General features: G+C 40.1%; 1 protein-coding gene across 4 annotated transcripts in view; it reads left to right on the top strand.

The window, feature by feature from the left end:
- The window catches only part of si:dkey-34e4.1 (carboxyl-terminal PDZ ligand of neuronal nitric oxide synthase protein), a 77,321-nt gene extending 62,638 nt beyond the window's left edge, over window positions 1–14,683 (top strand). For all 4 annotated transcript variants that reach the window (XM_053677103.1, XM_053677104.1, XM_053677105.1 and 1 more), the window contains one exon: window positions 12,708–14,683. In XM_053677103.1, the coding sequence (XP_053533078.1) occupies window positions 12,708–13,176 (469 nt within the window). In that variant the 3' untranslated portion in view covers window positions 13,177–14,683. The remainder of the gene's footprint in view (window positions 1–12,707) is intronic.
- Window positions 14,684–18,247: the final 3,564 nt, after the last annotated feature.

Genomic DNA, 18,247 nt, shown 5'->3' on the forward strand with positions numbered 1-18,247 from the left:
GCATGTGGCAATCAGACGTTGTCTCTTATAAACACTCCAAGAATTCTAAACACTCTAAGAGCTGTTTAGGACTTTGTAAACACACACTAACTAACACACACTTTGGTCTTACTATCCTTCTGAGGACCTTCCAGTGACATAATTATTAATGCAGCTAATTCACGCAATGCCTGTACCTAAATCTTAAGCTTAGTAATAAAGGAAACCTTTGGGTTTTTTTTTTTTTTTTAAAGCTGCAGTTTTTGTTTTAAAATTTTGAATTTAAGCTTCTTGTGGGGTTCCAGTCAAATGTCCACACAAGGTCAAAACTGCCCGATATTCCTGTCCTCGTAGTGTCTCACCAAGATATTAACACAGTAGCCATTCTCAAAACCTGACAGTGAGTCATAGCTTACCAAGAACAGCATGAAGTGTCTTCCATGTCGCACCCACGCACACACGCAGGAAACAAGACAGAATTAAGTCATCTAATTCTGCTACTTTCTTTTATATATATATATATATATATATATATATATATATATATATATATATATATATATATATATATATATATATATATATAAAATGTGTGTATATATGTATGTATATATATATATATATAATGTGTGTATATATGTGTGTGTGTGTGTACATATGTCACTTTTTATTTCAGAACTTTCCTTCTCAATGCCTCTATCCTCCCAATTCATGTTTAACGCATTGCCAAGCCTCTAATACTTACTCAACACACACACATACACATGCTGTGTGTGTTATTTCTAGTTATTTCTCTTTCCTGATTCAGTCCCTTGAGAATTAGGATGTGACAGGCTTCAGTTTTGCAAGACCCCACTTCTCAGCATGTGCTTGGTGTGGGTGTGCGCGTGTGTGTGTGTGTGTGTGTGTGTGTGTGTATGCGTTCAAACTTCACTTCCACACACTGCAGGTTAATGCCGTTGCTGCTCCTTGTGCGTTTCTGCTTTCCAGGTCAGCGCTCTTGTTTGTGTCTGGCCGGCCGTCTGAATGCGTTGACTTTTTTTTTTTTGTGTGTGTGTGTGTGTGTGTTTGTGTGTCTGTGTGTGTTTGTGTGTGTCTGTCTCTGTTCAAGCCCCACTCCCACACGGTTGCGCCTCACGCTGTGTTTCTGTTCAATCAGTGCTGATCCTTATTTGGCCTTTCTTTCTGTATGCATTGACATTTTTAAAAGGCAAAAAAAAAAGAAGAAATCTTGAGTGTTTGTGGTTTTGTCTCACACCAGCAGTCCTCACTGTCATGCTGTGTGTGTGTTTCTGTTCAAAAGAATAGCGTGTATGAGTGAGAAAGAGATGGAGAATGAGAGCTGTAAAGGTGCCTAGATGGGTCTGTGTATTGATCTATAATAGTGGTCACACTAATTACAAGCACTTACAGAGAGAAGAGTGTGTGTTCACATGTGATATACTGGCTGAATTCTATAAAAGAAATTAGCGCAGCATTAACATTACCACGAAATGCTTCTGCACTGTGTTCACTCAATAATTCACAGCTTAAGATCATACACAAATCTTACTTGCCACCAAGGACAAGTTGATTTCTTATTCAAAGTTACATACAGCCAGTTGCACTTCCTGTTGACTTTGCAGAACAAAAGTTTTAATTTTATGTACAGTGCAAAAAAGTTTTGGACAATTTATTTTGTGTGTACTAAATTGTTTCAGAAATTAAAAACAAAAAACAAAGGCAACCTGAGTAAACACAAAATACAGTTTTTTAATAATAATGTTATTTATTGAAGCAAAAAAAAGTTATCCAGTACCACCTGGGCCTGTGTGAAAATATATTTGCCCCTGTAGTTACTAATTCCTGAAATCTATGAAACCGCATTCATAATGGGGTTCAGCTGCACTAGACACAACCAGGCCTGATTACTGCAAACCCTGTTCAATCAAATCAACACTTAAATAGAACTTTTTCAACAGTATAAAGTTTGTTAAAAGGTCTTACCTGGTAACACACTATGTCAAAGTAGAAAGAAATTCCAGAAATGATGAGGAAGAAGGTGATTGAATACATCAGTCTGGGAAGGTTTAGAAAGCTATTTCAAAGGCTCTGGGACTCCAGAGAACCACAGTGAGAGCCGTTATCTCCAAATGGAAAAACAGCACAGTAGTGAACCTTCCCAGAAGGGGCCGACCTTCCAAAATTCCTCCAAGAGCACAGCAACTACTCATCCAGGAAGTCACAAAAAGCCAAGGATAACATCAAAGGAATTACAGGCCTCTCTTGCATCAATAAAGGTCACTGTTCATGACTCCACTATCAGAAAGACACTGGGCAAAAATGACATCCGTGAAAGAGTGGTGAGGTGAAAAGTACTGCTAACCCAGAAGAACATTAAGGCTCATCTAAATTTTGCCACAACACACCTTGATGATCCTCAAACCTTTTGGGAGAATGTTCTGTGGACTGAGGAGTCGAACGTGGACCGTTTGGAAGACAGGCGTCCCGTTATATCTGGCGTAAACCAACCACAGAATTCCAGGAGGAGGAAGTGTGATGGTGTGGGGATGCTTTGCTGCTTCAGGGTCTGGTCAACTTGCAATGATTGAGGGAAACGTGAATTCTGCTCTCTACCAGAAAATCCTAAAGGAGAATGTCCGGTCTTCAGTCCGTAAATTGAAACTCAAGTGCAACTGGATTATGCAGCAAGACAATGATCCAAAGCATAGGAGTAAATCCTGGTCCTAGAAGTAAGTGAAAGACTGATCTACAGTTATCGGAACTGTTTGGTTGCAGTTATTGTCGCTAAAGGTGACGACCAGATTTTAAGTTTAAGTTGGCAGCTAGTTTTTCACACGGGTGTTAGATAACTTTTTTTGCTTCAATTAAAAAAATAAAAGCTGTATTGTGTGTTTACTCAGGTTGCCTTTGTTTTATGTTGTATTTTGTTTGAAGATCTAATACTATTTAGTATGAGAGATGCACAATAGAAGAAATCAGGATGGAGGAAAATACTTTTTTGGAGTGCCACGCCGTCCAACGTTCCCTCCTGAATTTCACGCATCAACATACAGTTCGTCTTTGTTATGGTACCGTATACAGTTTTGGGTGTTTTTATTTTTAATTTTAATTTTACGAAAGCTTCAAGTGCAGTTAATTATTTGTCATGCTGTACGTGCAAATAAATGACTGCTTGAAGCCGTGGGCTGCGTCCCAAACCGCGTACTTACCTAAATATATGTATTTCTCCTACTGTATAGTAGGTAAGTACGCGGTTTTGGACGCAGCCGTGCTCTCTTGTTTGCTGTCAAACGGTTGAGCACTGCCATGTGTGTACGTGTCCTGTTGCAAAATGCGGTGAAAACTCCCACACGACGTTAATAGTGTGATTAAGGTGTGTACATGTCTGTAATGCTCTTCGATAATGCGATTAAAACAGGAATACTAAACAAGTCTTAATTTGATTTGTGTTTACGTCGCGTATGCCTTTAGTCAGATTAAGGTCATCGATAATCGCTGTTTACATGCTAGTTTCTTAATCGGAGTATCGTCTTAATCGGGTTAATATCGGATTATTGTTGTCCATGTAAACGTCCTGACTGACAGTATTCACATTCGGACGATATATACATTCAAAATCTACAGTCTATCTCTACCAACAGATTTGATGACATCATTCTGCACTTCAGCTTCTCATTAGATATTCTCTCCTATCAAATGTACTCTAGAATCTGAAGTGTCCCACTCCCAACATTATAAAAATCCATGGTACTAACTGTCGAGTACAGCGCAGCCAGGCTGTGAGGTAAGCTGAACACTACTGGGTATTTGTAAAGGGGCGGAGCCGCTCAAAAAAAAAAACAAATATAAGGAAATGTAGAAGAAATTGTATATTGTAGTGTAAATATCTTGTGAAGACTACGGCAACACAGTCACCCACTTCATCGGAATTAATAGCCTGCTAACTAGCTCTCCGTAAATTATTACATTAGCGGCCATTTTTTGGTCTAGGTTTCCAGGCAACCAAAAACAGTAGAGCTTGAACTCACCCTGTGGGCTAGCTAATGGATTTATCATTTGTCCATCCCTGTCACAATTTTGTCTCTCTTGGGGTGAACTCTCTACTTTTCGAACTTGTGGTCATGGCCAGGCCTGCTTAAAGGACTTCCATGTAAAATGTAGTTCTACGTTCTTCTGTTTGTTTGTTTAAAAAACCTATGGTGAAGTGTGTCCAAGTGCCAATGAAAAAAAACCCTAAACTGTTGTCTAGATCAGTGGTCCTCAATAATTTGGTGTGAAAAATAAATTCTCAGTCTCAGACAACCACACAGACACACACAATCAATTCCTAATGTAATGTAAAGATGTGAGATGTAATTATTAATAATAAAAAAAGGGGGATATATTCAGAAGTCTGTATTTTTAATGTGTTTTAAAGACATCTTGAAAAAGAGGGGCCTCGGTCAAATGTTAATGCCATTTGGGGGGCCTTGCCCTGGAAAAGTTTGAGAACCGGTGGTCAAGATGACCTTTTTCTGAAAAAGGCTCTGCATAACTGTATGTCGTTTGTGCCATCTTTTAATGAACACATTTTTAAATTATGCATAAAGTTTCTATATATGAAACCATGAACAAAGATGTTCTAAACGTGATGGTACATAGTGAATTTTTAAACGGAACTTATTGGGGTAATGTCCTGTATCTGAATGACATTTTATCAGGTATCTACTGCATTACATAGCGTCGTTATGTGCTGTTGTATGCTATGCAGTGAACGTATCTAGTGATTAGGAAGTAATAACTGAAGAGAAACAAGAAAACAAAACAAAAATAAACGCTAATCTAAAACAAAAAGTCAAATTATAATATTTAATCCTAACGGTTTTCTTGCAATTAGTGTTCCTTTTGCCAGTTATATTTTTTTATTTAGTCTTAAGTCCTGTGTCAAATGTCCTTGATTAGTTTTTTTAATCATATTTTGTCAACCTAATCCTGTTTTTTTTGTTTTGGTTGTTTTTTGTTTGTTTGTTTGTTTTTTTTTTGTTTTGTTTTTTAGTCAAGTGTTAGTTGATAAAGTCTGAAAACTGACAACTTACAAATTTTTAGCCTTTTTTTTAGTCTCCTCCAATGTTTTCTTGAGGATCAAGACAGGAACATTCATGAACTATCTGTGGCACAAAACACACACTGTTCATTCATCCTTATCTTCCATATCACGACCCTCTGCCCTCTCACTCCTAGCTTTTTTTACCAGGTGGTCCAAAGTTATTTAATATAGTTTTTTTCATCCTGCAAAACTGACTGTCTCTCTCCCCTTCAAAGTCTTCTCTCTCTTTCTTGCCTTTTTTTTTTTGACTGTCAACAAGAATAAGAGTGACAGCTTGTATCAGTGCAGTAAATGAAATGAAAGTGGTACAGTAAAAGCCCAAAGTGGCCCAATTAGAATCTGCATAAATGAGCTAAAACACTGAACTAAAACTACAAACTTTACACATCTCTCTATGTAACTACTGACCAAGTGTCTATTTATAATAAACAAGGCTACATAACTGTGGATATGATAGTGAAATTAACATGAATAAAGATTCGGGCACACAGCTTTATCCACGACAAACTTTCTTCTATCGCATCTGTTACAGCAGAGCTTCTCAACCTTTTGTAACTAACCCCCCTCAAGCCTCCTCCAAAAGTTTTTCTTTTGTAAACTACGTTTTAGTCTCGTCCGTTTTTGTCAACGATATTGCACGTTAATAGAGTCACAGTTAGTGTTTAATGATGTCGGGGTCACATGAAGGGGGGGCTCGTCGCCGAACACTGTGTCGCATTTGTGCGACATGTCACCATGAGGAAAGAATTAAGACACAAGGTAGAGAAAAGAGAAGTAGAGAAAACACATAATGGTGACTAATGAAATGAAAAGCACCCTGTGTGGCTTGTCATTATTGCCGGAATCACAACTCAGTTTCATGCACTTACCCAGGAAATGAGTGCTTCCCTGCAGCTTTGCTACCTGTTATTGCGATCACAGAATGAAGCGGAGAGCCTGGGTATACACACACACACACACACACACACACACACACACAGAGGATATAACCAGATTTGTAATGAACAGATCATGTGTTCTAAACAAGTAATACATACAAATTGCACTATTCTTTTATTTATTTATATATTTTAATATTTTTTGTGATTTGCTCTAGTAGCCTGGCCTGAGCAAAATCTTAATAAGCTCCAAAATGAAAGCATATTTCCACCGTATTTACAATGCAGTCCCCTACCATCTGGTCAAATATGCATAGTTCCTCACAGTGCGGCTCCAGAAACTGCAAAACACCTTAAATAAATTTTCATTCGTTTTCAAGAAATCACAGAAACACTCGACACACGGTGCCAAATTCACACTTTTCGCCGTCTGCTAAGAAATGCAATTACGGATGAGAACGCCGACATGCTTCCGATCTCAGAAACTTGACCGCGACCCTGTGACCCTTACGCACCTCTTGAGTGTACTGTTCCTGCCTAGTTATGGTCATGTTGCTAAACTAAGACAGCAGGGAAGAGATGGTGCGAGCCACCGCAACACGAACATGAAGGACTTTGCTTTCCACAGCATAATGTCTTTTGAATACATGCCTGTAAATATCTCCGGCCCATCTGGTGCTCGTCTAATCGTATTGCTTTATCGACCCCAAAAATTTCACCATGTTGGCTGAACTCCGTGAGTTGTTCACCCTAGCCTGTTCACTATGCCCTGCGGAATTTTACTCTAAAATGCACGTTAGCACTGCTTGCTTTACTGCTAATGAATTCGGAGATGTTCTCGAATGCTTTCATTTTACGTGGTGTAGATTTCTGTACTACTTCACAAGGTCATATCCTAGACTGAATCTGTTCTATTGGCTTAGTGTTTATATTACTGGATGCCAAGGTAATAGCTACGATCATTTCCTTATTGAGTTTATGCTCAGCTTTCCTATCCATACGCCCTCTAATGGACTCTCAGATCTTTCCATTACACTAAAGCTATCACTCCTGCTGATGTTTTGGCTTCTCTACACCCATCCACTTGGTCGTCACTTGAGCTAAGAGCCATGAAAACTGCCGATAGATGCAGATGAGGCGCTGTAGACCTCTTTGCTTATGGGGACCACTTAAACATGTATAGGGATGTCCTTTAAAAAAGGACCCATTTTGCCCGTAGATGTAATATAAGTCTCGGGTGTCCCCAGAATGTGTCTGTGAAGTTTCAGCTCAAAATACCCAACGGATCATTTATTATACTAAGCTGCAAATGCTCCTTTTTGGGTGGGAACAAAAATGCGCTGTTTTTGTGTCTCTCTTTAAATGTAAATGAGCTGCTAAACCCCACCCCCATTCCGGAAGAGAGCTGTGCCTTTACAGCTCGTGCTTCAGATACTGCAGCAACAACAAATCAGGAGAACCGGTACATCTGACACGGTAAATACCGGTGTTCATCCCTATATGTATGAATTATACAGGGAGTAAGCGTTTTCGTGTTAAAAATAAAAATGACATCACTCTGGTCTCCGTGAATACACTCGGAGACAACGGTAATTTTAGCCGCATTAGCCGTGCAATGTGCTAACGAACGTTTGGAAAGGCGATTTGAAAACATTCACAAAATATAAAGTGCGATACTCACGTCTCCTGGATATGAAGCTGGATCACGAACAGTTGGTACTGTTTGATCCATGCTTGAGAATCAACTTTTCAGCAAATCCTGCTTCGTATTGACCCTCGTACTCAAAGCAGTCTGGTCTAAAATGATTCAAACGAATTTAGCTATATTTCCGGGCACATTTCCTTCAAAAATAAAACGACTCCAGTGCGTCTTCAGTGGTTCTGATTAGGGATGCATGAAATGAAAATTTTTGGCCGAAGCCGAATATAATGAGAAACTGGGCCAAATACCGAACACGTTTTTTTTTTTTTTTTGCATTTTTTCCATTTATTTTGCCATTTTTTTTCACCATTGCATGAATTAAATAGTCAGATTGTGCTTTTTACTATTTTGTCTTGCTTTTCAAAGAAAAAAATCAATTACAAAAACTACAATATCAAAATAATTATTTAACACTGAACATTTTTTTTCATTCCAGCAGGCATAGGCGACCAACAAGGCACAATATAACTTGAAATAAATAAATTAATAAAATAAAAATATTTTGATGTGGTCATCTTTGAGCCCCTTGAATAGCCTATAACTGGCCTATAAGTGACTGCTGAAAGAATGGAACACTCTGTAGCCTACAACTAAAAAGTGCATTAAAAAGTGCATTGACGAGTGCAGAAAATGGTTCTATTGGGTTCTACTGGGTTCTATACGGCTGATTATATTGGGGATATATACCGCTCGCGTCCCTGTACACCTCGCGGAGTATTATAGTAGATATGGTATAGTTAGATACGTTGTTAATGTTATGTCCCTTGATAGATTTAGTTAGTGTAAACTATAGATTAGTTCATTTAGTCCCCGCTGGTGTTTCCGCTCCCAGTCCATAGTACTAGTTCATGTTTCTTGTTTTGTGTCGTGACCCTGTTTTCTGTGACCGCGACTTTGATTCCTGCTTTGCCCTGTTTATGCCTGTTTGCCGATCGTTTTTTGGATTACGATTTGGATTTGTCTGCCTGCCCTTAATTAAATACGTCTTTACCTGCACCTGCTTCCGTACTCTACTCCCTTACGTCTCGCAACGTGACACAATACCCCGGAACAGAAACAAAACAAACGCACGTGTCTACAGTAAACAATGTCACAGTTGTCAACATCCGAAGGGCATGCGCGTCTCATACTGGTTGCTAGGCTTTTTGGTTGCATCATCAAACACGTCACTGTTCGGTCAAATTTATTCGGCCTTTTCACGTATTCGGCCGAACACCGAAAGTGCTTTTGTTTTTTCTTTTCTTTTTTTTGCTATCTTCAGCCGTATAATTTCGGTTGCCAAACATTCGGTGCATCCCTAGTTCTGAGGCCGGGAGTACATGAAGACTCTTATGTTCATTCCTACAGTTAAAAAACTTACGAAGTGGAGACATTCTTCTTATCACTATAGCTGCTCCAGCATGGAAAACATGGCCGACTGTGTGCAGCACACTCAGCGGAGGATCTATGCTAATAAAGCAGAGTCCGTCACCAGTCGTGGGCGGGGCTTGTTCCAGTGTGACGTCACATTGGATAGAAAACGCGAATGACTCATTTCGAGACACTGTTTATGATTTATGGGGAATATAAAAAAAGGACTGGGTGGATTTTTTTGCCATTATAGGATGGTTGTGTACACACACTGCCGACACACATTTATGTTCAAACACCATGTGAAAGTGAATTTTGCACAATACTGTCGGTCCCCTTTAATGCTGGTCACACTGCCTGTATCAAATAAGACAAAAATAAATAAATAACTATTGCCACTATATAATTAAATTCATAATCCACCTATAGCAGATACCCCTAATACTGTTCCTTTTAATCTTTAAATCACTACTGTCATGCCAGTCCTCAAACACACTAGCCTTGTCCATAATGGCCATTCTAACTACGGACCAATTTCTAACCTTCAATTTCAGTCCAAACTGCTAGAAAGAGTGCATTTCTCCCGACTACAGAACTCTCACTATTAACAATCTCTTTGAGCCTTTTCAGTCAGGTTCCTGTCCTCTTCATAGTGCTAAGACTGCTTTTCTATGAGTCACCAATTACCTTTTTGCTGGTGCTGGATCCATCGGTGTTCTCATTCTGATAATTTTCAGTGTAGCTTGACACGGTTAGCCATAAAATTTTGCTTTCCTACCTTTCCTCGATCAGCATTCCTGGCAAGGCCCATGTTTGGTTTGTGTTTGCCCTTTCAGACAGATGCCACTTTGTATCCATTGGTAAACAAAATTCCTGCCCCTGTCATACACAGTGTCCCTCAAGGATCAGTCCTTGGTCCCCTTCTTTTCATCATATATGTTTCCCCTTGGCCAGATCATTTGGTCTAAGCTCCCAGTGTTACGCAGATAACAGTACAGTTATCACAGTACAAGGTACACCGGTGCACGGTGGCTTAGTAGTTTGCATATTCGCTTCACACCACCAGGATTGGGGGTTCGATTCCCGCCGCAACCCTGTGTGTGCGGAATTTGCATGTTCTCCCCGTGCTGCAGGGGTTTCCACCAGGTACTCCGGTTTCCTCCCCAATTCCAAAGACATGCATGGTAGGCTGAATGGCATGTCCAAAGTGTCAGTATTGTATGAATGCGTGTGTGAATGTGTGTGTGATTGTGTCTTGCGCTGGATTGGCACCCCGTCCCGGGTGTACCCCGCCCTGTGCCCGATGCTACCTACTATCAGTATAGAAGATGGATGGATGTCTAAAACTTCCATATTCTCAGTTGATATTGATGGCGTCACTGTTTAACCCTCTACAGTTATTCTGAAGCTAAAATATATATGGCCAAAGGTATGTGCACACCTGACCATCACACTGATATTTCACCACTCCTAACCGTGGACATTAACAGACTCCAGTCTTCTGGGAAGGAAATTTTGGAATGTGTCTGTTGGAATTTCTGCCCCAACAAGACACACGTTAGCAAGTTTGGGCAGTGATGTCAAGTGCACGTCTGGGAGATGACAGCTCATCTCTGCTGCGGTCTCCAAAAAAATCATCATTTAATTGATTTCATTTAAAACGTGTGCATGTTTTTCATCACACTTCATCAGTCTTCCTGGAAATCATACACATTTTAGAATGAGATGCCACTTAAAGGAGCCCGTTTTGACACTGCGTATCTGCTAGTGTATCTTAATACAAATGTTTTTTCGGAAATTTGAGTGAGGATCAAAATGTAAACACTGTTTGGTTTAGGCCACGCCCACTTCAAACTCGATTGGAGGTACGGGCATTTGGAGCACTAAAGTGATACCCATGGTGCCATTGTGCTACATCCCTAAAAACCCCACACGCGCACGTTTATCTTTTTTCAGGTGCAACATCTGATGTTTGTCCGCTTCTGCATCTTCTCTTCCTTCTTTTAAAAATGTTCATCACCATTCATGTTTCTTATCACAGTACATTCAGAGAATCTTACTTTCTGCCTTCCATCCCCATAAATCACTTCTCCTCTCTGTTTTTCCAACTCTCTGTGCGTTATAATTAAGAGCTTTACCTTTTCATTTACGTTAGCCTTCTAGCAGTGTGTTTGTGTATGTTTGAGGCAAAGAGAAAGAAAGATCAGACAAACTAAAAGCAGTCTGATGTGACACTATGGATAATTTGAAGTTGACTTGCTGTGTGTGTGTGTGTGTGTGTGTGTGTGGGTGATGTTACATTCCTTATCATAGCCACAGTGTGTAGGATTAATGCACTAAGAAGTGAGCATGCATGCACACTTCCTGCCTCCTGCTGTGAAGCATTGCCAGGCAGTGAAAGAATGTGAAACCCTGTGATACTGGATGAGACACACACACACACACACACACACACACACACACACACACTCACTCAATCAGTCATATTTCTGAACATCCCAGATAGGCTTTCTCTCTTTCTGTCTATATTGCCTTCGTCTTTTTCTGCCTCACTCTCTCTCTCTCAGCATGTCTGGTTCATTTTTTTCTTTATTTCTCTCCATCTCTCCCTGTCTGTTTGCCTCCCTTGGGAAGCAGTTAAATTGGTCTGTGGTGTGCATAATGTGTCTCTGCACACACGTCTCTCTATATGTTAGAAAGGTTGCTTGACGTTCTGGCCTTGGCAAGAAATGTAGTAGATGATTTTAATAGCTGATTTGGAGAGAGTGGCTTGAACTGTACTTTATTTATTGCAATTTTAAACGCCCTGAGCATAGGAGATGAATGGAGAGATGGAAAGATCCTTTTGAAAGTCGTGAGGGATTGCTGTTTATGACACTCTTCTGGGTTGCTGACTCAAGGCTTATGATAATAGCAGAGAGAGAGAGAGAGAGAGACACACAGACAGACAGACTCCCACCAGCAGATGAACCAAATTCAAATGAATGACTGTCAGTATTCCTATGGTTACTTCAGGGTATGTTTGTATTAGTGCATTGTATATCTGCATGAAATTTATTTGAAAGTGTGTGTGTGTGTGTGGTGTTCCTCTGATTCTGGGTAACTACAAACAACCTTTGCCCCGCCATCTTTATTTTCCCCTCTCATCCATTCCCTTCCTCCTGACTCCTTCCAGCCATTGCACTGTTGGAGAGAGATAAGTGTGTGCGTGCGCGCGCGCACACACACACACACACACACCCACAAAGGAGCTGAGAACTGGACATAGCTGAGAGTTTTTGCCAAACAGCTTTTTTCTAGATGTTTTATTTATATATATATATATATATATATATATATATATATATATATATATATATATATATATATATATATATATATATATATATATATATATATATATATACACACACATATATATACATATATAATATATACACATATATACATATATATATACACACACATACATATATACGTGTGTGTGTGTGTATGTATATATATATATATATATATATATATATATATATATATATATATATATATATATATATATATATATATATATATATATATATATATAGTCTTTATTACTCTTTATTTCTACAATCATTCGTCCCAGCTTTCAGGCTCTTCTATGATTCTGTTCGTATTAAAAGCTCCGAGATCCATTTAACCTGTAATTGCTTCTCTACTCTCTTCCACACAGGGTTAAAGAAATAATCCCAAAACTGGACCCACCCCCTCCTCCCGTCAACCGAAAGCGCCCGAACAGAACGGGATCAGAAACAGCGTCGAGTCCGGCCTTCAGCTCGTCCTTCCCCGACGTTCCACCGTGTTTTGTTTCTCCGGGGGAGTTCGGCAACGATCTCAGTGCCTCCTGTTCGGCGAGTGAAGATTCCGGCATGCGCTCCGACAACAAGCCGTCCGGCGAGGATCTGTTCGAAGACCGTAACTCCGGCCTCCTCTCGACGTCCAGCACCTGCAGCAGTTTGCCAGAGGACCACCTCCTGGCTGGAACCCCACCCCGTCCGGCCACTCCCAACAGCTACGAGCACACGCTCGCGTTTTCATCACCCCTTAACAAAACCTGCCTTCACATCAGTCTAAGCGAGGACGAGCTTCTGGAGGACGGGATCTTTACCGCAGGAAGCCCACTTAGTAGCTCACCTAGTTAGTAATAAGGGTAACAAAAACTTGAAACTAGCGAGGGTTCAAAACTGGACGAAATATAGCTACTGAAGCCGTGCTTTCTACTTCTACAGCAGAAAAAGAGAACAATCATGTGACTTGTGTAAGAGGTTTCGAGCTATTTCACAATTTCCCATCATGCATGGCACCCAGTTTTCCTGGAATAGGCTCCAGATTCACCATGACCCTGACCAAGATAAAGTAACGAGTAACTTTCTTCACATAAATACTGACATCACTTTTGGACTTAAGTGATTTAACTCTGATTACGGCCCATTGTCTGCATTATCTTTAAACATTGTTCACGTGTAAATGTGCTGGAAATTAATGTACACTGCACTGCTGTGTATAAATGTTTTGGTTTTTTTTCTGTTTTTTTTTTCTGTTTTTTTTTTAAAGAAAAAAATGATTAGGCATTAACTTAGAACCTGGAAAGGACAGGAAATGTATAGTATAGGAAAGGACAGTATAGAAATGTATTTTTTTAAATTAGCTGCTACATTTTATTGTACGAGTTTCTATAGCTCAAGCCCATGGACTACTGTTCGCCAGATTAGAAGTGAAAATGAAATACTGAAGAAATGCTTTGAAGGTTAAAGAGCAGACAGGAGAATTCTCTGGTGACAGAGAATGGTCTAGGACAAGTCTGGCAAGAAATGCGTAATGCTCATCAAAAATATATGAAGAAAAATGCGAACGACATGGATGAGGAAGTTTAAACCAGAAAGCATAATCCGAGCAAATCACTGCTCATTAAGTTTGGTTGAAGGAACGGAAAGTTTGAGACCCAGATGAAGCAAAGCAGAACTGAACTTCTGAATCATGTGTATAGCACTGCCGTGGTGTCATCATCAGCTGGGAAGCAGGACAAGATTCTTATCGCTCTTATCGTTCTTCCTGATGGAGAGTGGCAGAGATAGACAGCCTGAGAGCGGGGAGGAGAAGAAAAAAAAAAGTGTTGCCTTAGCGGTGAATTGACTCCGAGGAAGCGAGACCAAGGTAAATCAATTTCCTTGCTCTGTGGATTTCCTCGTCATATTATTGATGCAGATAACATCACGGTGCACTCGAGAAGAAAAAAAAATCATCCGGTTCCGACTTTTCCAGTATCATAGAAGCAGTGAGGCTATGGTAGGTTTAAAATGAACCCGATGAAACAGACTAACAGACTTTTGAGACACGGAGCTGAAATGTGCATGAAGACATCTAGCAATAAGGCGCGCATCAAGAAAAATGTTGGTTTTGTGTACTAGGGACAGAAGGAACAAGAAAGGTGTCGGAAGAGAAAGAAAAATAAGAACGAATGAGATTGAAGGGATTAGTAGAGGGGAAGATGTCGGGGGTGAGCAGGTGTTCTGCTATGGCTAGGAGGAAGAAGGTGGAAGAGAAATGGAGGTAGGGAGCGCATGTGCAGTGTCACTGTGGAGAAACAGTTCCACCTACAGCAATAAAACTGAAATAATAGAATAAATAAATGAAAAAACATGATAAACAGTAGCAGTGTTAATTATTTTTTTTTTCCATGTAGGTCCAATATCAGATCATAAATATGATCTGGTGGCCAGACATCATTAAGGTTTCAGTTATGAACTTGTGCTTTCATCCACTGGCCTGCCCAGCCTCTTCTTTCTAAATGATGAATCATGTTCCTGCTGTAGCTCTCACACCCTGGCGCCATTTTGCATACTCAGCTGAACTCAGGAGCATTACAGCTCATTCTTTCTGCCTAAATGCATTTTCAGTACTACAGTTGAACTGCAATGTCTGCTTGGCTAAGGCCATCCCTTTTGCTTTTATAGTACTGCAAGGGTTAACCTCTTAAACATCTGTATTATTCAGTAACCCTTCTTAAAGCATGATGGTATATACAGTAACAGCTATGCTTTATTCACTGAACCTAAATAAGGTAAGGTAGGTAAAGTAAGATATGCACACTGAGAAAATGGGTTCCACAATGGTTCTATTTTTCTGAAAGAGAAACTCGCTGTCCTGCATGGGACCTTTAAGGGTTTCTCCAAACTGAAGGACCCTGATAGAATGGTTTTTCGGCTGCTCCTGTTAGGGGTCACCACAGCAGATCATTGGTTCGCGTAGTTGATTTGGCACAGGTTTTACACCAGATGCCCTTTGTGACACAACCCTCCCATTTGGTCTGGGCTTGGGACCGGCAAGGAGTGCAACCCCCAGTGGTCAGGTTGGTTCCCTGCCCGGGAATCGAAACCAGGCTTCAGCATTGAGAGCGCAGTATCTTTAGACCGCAAGCGAACCCTGATAGAGTAATAAAGTGTAACTTTGTTGCTGATAATAATATTCACTTATACCACTTTTCATTTTGATTACTGGACATTATTATTTAAGTATTTATGAAAGGGAATATTTGTAAAACAATGTACAATTATGAATACGCCATGTTTCTGGATTTAGGAAACACCTATAGACCAGACGTTCCCAACATTCTCTCGAATGTTATTCCAAAGTTTAAGAACAGCTATAAGAAAAACTACCTAAACTATCAGTCTTGGGGAACTCATCTAAGCAACAGGCTTGGGCAGGGCTATACTGCTCCAAGAGATCAGCGATATATGACTGAGCTAAACCATTAAGGTTGCACCAATGCTCTTAACTGTAGCTTTATGTTTCACTGTGTATCCAACCAGCTCTATGGTGAAATCAGACTTTGCTATTTGAGCTTATTCAAAGTTTATGAGATTTAATGTCTTTTACACATTCTTCCATATTGTATAGCTATGCTGCTGTGAATCTGGCTAAAGTGATGAGTATAATGTATCATCAGCCTAGCCAATATTATGTTTGTGAATTATTTCTAGGACACGTCCAAGGGACTGGATATGAGGGTGTAATGATATATGGCCTAAAACAGAACCCTGTGGGATACCATATTGCACTTTTTAGGTTCTGGGGATCTTTACTTCATGCTAACAACCTATCAAATTACAAACTGGACCAGGTTTTTATTTTCTGATTTACAAAGATTTTATTTTGACTTTCACATGTTGTTGGATGTCTTACTTTGTTTGCTGGTGAAACTAAACCGAGGGATATGCTCAAATGGTGTCTCAGTGAGTTGTTATTTAATGTTGCTGTTTGGATAAAAACATCTGCAAAATCATTATGTATTTATAGCTAGTTCTACAATGCAAATTCACATATTTGGGGACAGTTTATTGGTCACTGTTTAAGACTACTGGTGAGAAGGTTGCGCTCCACCAAGCTACCATTATTGGGGGCTCTGGCCAGGCTAATTTCCTTAAATTTTCTGCATTTTTAACCTCTCTCAGTCGTGAGCTGCTTTAGATGCAAGTGTCTGCCAGTGTAATAATGCTAATAAATGGAACTGATAAAGAAGCAAGATAAATAGATGTGTGTATGTGTGTCCAGAAAACCTGGTAGGGGTCAAGTAAATGGAGAATTTAAGCATAGCCAAGTGATATTGCAAGGAGTTTCCACTCTCAGCTTTATCTGTGAGGAAGAGAACACAGGGAATCCTTCACAATAATATGCAGGTCAAACAGAGCCAGAGAGAACTGTACAGAGAGAAAGAAGTTAATGTGAGAATAAGAGGGAGATCCTTCTTTACAGAATTGATTCAGAGAATCATATTAACGCTCACTCTGTGCCTCGCTCCATTTCTGACACTCATCCTCCACCTCTGATCCTCTTGATATTGACATACAGGAGTGGTCCATCAATACACATTACCTTGTGCTGGTGAGGGAGGAAAGGAGCAGGGAGGGAGAAGCAAAGCCAGAGGAAAATGGAAAGGCAGAGCTCTTTAAAAGATTTTCTCTCAAGCAGGGAGGTTAACAAGACAGACATCTGTTAAGGGTGAAGCAGACGCTTTGTGCCTTTGGAAACTGAACTTGATTGAGCCAAGCAGAAACGAGGATCTGTTGTTTATGGAGAGCTCTCGAAGTATTTGAACAATCCTCAGGCCTCAGTTTTATGATAACAAGGATAATATTGTCCAGAATCACCTAAACATAAAAAGAGCATATAGGAGGTCCCCTCAAGAGAAAATTATTTTTTAAAAACTAGAAAGTGTTCTTTCTTTGAGGCATTTGCCTCGAGCTCATTATACAGGGAACCGTTAGCTTACCGTGCATTCAGAAAGTATAAAATTATAAGCAGCCTTATGCTAAATTGTTTTAAATATTTTTTTTTCACATTAATCTACACTCCATACCCCATAATGATAAAGCAAAAAAAAAAAAGAAAAAGAAAATAAATTATCACATTGACATGAGTTTTCAGATCCTGAACTCAGTATTTGGTTGAAGTACCATTGGCAGTGATTACAGCCTCAGGTTTTTGGGGGGTATAATGCGACAAGCTTTGCACACCTGGATTTCGGGATTTTCTGCCATTCTTCTTTGCAGGTCCTCTCAAGCTCTGTCAGGTTGGACCGGGGACTGTTTGTGGACAGCCATTTTCAGGTCTCTCCAGAGATGTTTGATTGAGTTAGAGTCCGAGCTCTGGCTGGGCCACTCAAGGACGTTCATAGAGTTGTCTCTAAGCCACTCTTACATTGTCTTGGCTGTGTCCTTGGAGTCATTGACCTGTTGTAAGATGAACCTTTGGTCCAGTCTGAGGTCCTGAGTGCTCTGGAACAGGATTTCATGAAGTCTATCTCTGTATTTTGCTTTCCTTCAACCCTGACCAGTACCCCAGTCCCTGCCATTGAAAAACACCCCTCACAGCATGATGATCTCACCACCATGCTTCACTGCGCAGGTATTGTGCAGTTGATGAGTGGTGCCTGGTTTCCTCCAAACATGACACTTGGAATTGGTGCCAAACAGTTCAATCTTTGTTTCATCAGACCAGAGAATCTTGGTTCTCGCAGGTTTTTCAAATTTCAAGTGGGCTTTCATGTGTCTTGCACTGAGGAAAGGCTTCTGTCTGGTCACTCTGCCATACAGCCAGATGAATGGAGTGTTGCAGTAATGGTTGACCATCTGCAAGCTTCTCCCATTTCCAAACATGATCTCTGGAGCTCAACCAGAGTGACCACTGGGTTCTTGGCCACCTCTCTTACCA

This window comes from Ictalurus punctatus, chromosome 28, assembly GCF_001660625.3.
Source record: "Ictalurus punctatus breed USDA103 chromosome 28, Coco_2.0, whole genome shotgun sequence".
Lineage (NCBI taxonomy): Eukaryota > Metazoa > Chordata > Actinopteri > Siluriformes > Ictaluridae > Ictalurus > Ictalurus punctatus.